The sequence below is a fragment of the Alligator sinensis genome, unplaced genomic scaffold (genome assembly GCF_000455745.1).
Source record: "Alligator sinensis unplaced genomic scaffold, ASM45574v1 scaffold388_2, whole genome shotgun sequence".
Taxonomy (NCBI): Eukaryota; Metazoa; Chordata; order Crocodylia; family Alligatoridae; genus Alligator; species Alligator sinensis.
This window is the reverse complement of record NW_005842102.1, coordinates 2,452,586-2,455,423: the sequence shown is the minus strand read 5'-3', so window position 1 is coordinate 2,455,423 and position 2,838 is coordinate 2,452,586. Positions and strand designations below refer to the sequence as shown.

The following is a 2,838-nucleotide window of genomic DNA, read 5'->3' as shown; positions in this document are numbered from 1 at the left end:
TAGTGTATGTGTGGGGGGGGTGTCTGTAGTGTGTGCTGCTGTGGTGTGCGTCGCATGTACTCTGCGTGTGCGGTGCGCAGTGTGTTTCAGCGGTGTGTGTCGCACGTCCTGTGTGTGTGCGCGGTGTGCAGTGTGTGTGCGGGGTGCGCGGCTATAGTGCACGTGGCGCACGGTGTGTACTGTGCAGTGTGTTTGCAGGGTGCGTGTGCAGCTGTCGTGCGGGTGTGGTGTGTCCTATGTTTAAGGGGGGTGTTTCTGTAGTGTGGCATATTGTGTATGTTTGCGGGGGTGGGGGTGCTGTGTGTACGTGGTGCATAGTGTGTCTGCGGGGCACGTGTGCCTCTGTAGTGCCCGTGGCATGTGCGGGTGTGGTGTGTAGGGGGGTGTCTGCGGTGCGTGTGTGGTGTGCAGTGCGTGTACGTATGGTGCATAGTGTGTTTGTGGGGCGTGTGTTTAAGGGGGGTGTTTCTATAGTGTGTGTGGCAGGTAGTATGCGTGCACCTGTAGTGCATGGGGTGTGCGGCATGTGCGTGTATGGTGGGTAGTGTGTTTGCAGGGTGCGTGTCCGTCTGTAGTGCATGCGGCAGGTACTGTGCGTGCATATGGTGTATTACGTGTGTGTATGGCACAGTGCGTTTGTGGGGTGTCTTGTGCACGTGGCGCATAATACATGCATGTATGGTGTGTGGTGTGGTTGCGGGGGGGGTGTGGCATGTACTCTGCGTGTGTGGCACATAGTGTGTTTGTAGAGGGGTGTCTAGTGTGTGTATGGTGTGCAGTGTGTTTGTGAGGTGTGTGGCATGTACTCTGTGTGTGTGTGTGTGTGTGTGTGTGGTGCATAGTGTGTTTGTGGGGTGTGTCCAGTGCGTGTGGCGTGACATGTACTGCATGTGTGTCTGGTGCGTGTGTAGTGCATAGCACGCATGACATGTAACACGTGTGGTGTGCACTGCATGCATGGATGGCGTACACTGTGTTTGCAGTGTAGCGTGTGGGTGCGTGTCGTGTGTAGCGGTCCCGCCACCGGAGGTGAAACGGGAATAACACCCCCCTGCAGCCAGGTGCGCGTAGGTGGCCGCGATCCCTGCTCCGGGTCCCTGCAATGCCCCCGGATCTGGCTTCTTGTCCGCCTCGTCCCGCCGCGGCGCTGGCGTGGCCTCGTTGCCTGGCAGCAGCTTCCGAGTCTGGTACACGGGCACGTTTCCAGCCCTCTGCACCAAGCGACCGTCTAGGACAGGTGCTTTTCCCCAAGTGCCGCGTGTTAACCCGTGTCCGATTTTCCCCATTGATCCCAGTGGGGTGGAGTACTTCACTGGGGGGATCCTGGATATACCTTTTAAACGCTCATTAGTCCAAGAGTACATCTGGTCGTCCTGTAAGCTGGTCATGAGGTACGGCTGAGAGTGTGTTTGGGACATTTGTAAATGTGGGACCGGTTTCAAAGGCTTCCCCGCTTGCCTAGCGTCGGAGCTGAACACAGCGCTCACAAGCACTGGTGCGGGTAACTAACGGCGTATCTACGAGCGATCACACTTTGTTTACTCGTGTGCAGTAAATAACGCTGCCAGAGTAGTAAATACAACCAAGCGGCAGGAGGAGTTCAAACTAGGGAAAATGAATCCAGCTCCAGGAGACGCGCGTGTGATGCTGCTCAACAAACGGGAAACAGGGAGGCCGAACATGCCCTACAAAACTCCTCTGCCACGTGCAAGCCATGAGCCTGCCCCTAAGGGTGTTGCACGGCTTCCACCGAAGAACATGGGGAAGTATCTGTCCCCGCGTTGCGTGGTCAGGAGGAGGCTGTGGGTGAAGCTTTCCGGGCGGTGGTGTTGAGGACATTGCCTGCCTCCCGGTGACAGTTTGCTGAGTAATGGAGACTGTCTGTGAAACAGTCCTCCTTCAGCTGTTCATTTACATCCCCCCCCCTCCACAGTCAAACCAAGAGGAGCTCAAGGCCAGATGATTCAGTAAAGTATACCCTGAGTGACCTGGATTGGGTGTAGACGTGTGCGCGTGACGCAGGGAGTTCAAGCGGTAGCGTTACCCAAGATCTGTATGCTGTGAGGTTATAAGCAACTGGAGTCTTTCTCCCCAAAGTGTGCGATGCCAGTTTGAGCCATGCAAGTGCCACAAGGCCTGTGGTCTAGATGATTGTAAAAAGAAGAGGATATAACATTTTCCGTTTATGTTGCAAACGAAATACGATGCTGACAGATAAGGAGTGATTTTTGGGTAGCTCCAAAGCCGGCATCTGTTTTGAATGACTTTCTAATTATCTATAATAACGACCGTCCAACAAGGCTAGGGAACAACAAGCATTTCTTGCCTTCAGGGGTTGGATCCCAGGAGGTCCTTCTTCTGTCAGGGACATGGAGTTTTTCTCTACTCTGTGAGCCCTCAAGCTATAACGCATTGTCGGCACTTAATGAAAACCAGTAAGAAATGGTAATAGGTAATAACAGCTATCATGTCCATCAACAAAGAGTGGCCAAGGCTGTCTTTGGAGCCTGTCAGTGTTACTGCTTAATCAGTGAGAAGGGTTGCTATAAAGCAATTTGGATCGCTGTCCAGGGGTCAAGGGGGTTTCATACAGCAGCACAGCACAAGATTCATTCAGTTTTGTACTGGCATTAGATTCCCCGTGTATCTTAGAGTGAAGTCTAGTAACCCTCCAATACTTCAGGAAAGCAAAGCCCTCCAGCAATCCCCTAGCAGATAAGAGCATGCACGTTAGTTAGTGGTCTCTTCCTTTCTCAGAGTCATAGATTCATAGATGCTAGGGTCAGAAGGGACCTCAATAGATCATCGAGTCTGACCCCCTGCATAGGCAGGAAAGAG

The 2,838-nt window shown here is 53.2% G+C and overlaps 1 protein-coding gene across 1 annotated transcript in view; it reads left to right on the top strand.

The window, feature by feature from the left end:
* Nucleotides 1–1,071: 1,071 nt before the first annotated feature.
* RAPGEF1 (Rap guanine nucleotide exchange factor 1) overlaps nucleotides 1,072–2,838 on the top strand; it is a gene marked incomplete at its 5' end in the record, with an annotated part of 111,072 nt that continues 109,305 nt past the window's right edge. The window contains one exon of the mRNA XM_025204935.1: nucleotides 1,072–1,237. Within this exon, the coding sequence (XP_025060720.1) occupies nucleotides 1,072–1,237 (166 nt within the window). The remainder of the gene's footprint in view (nucleotides 1,238–2,838) is intronic.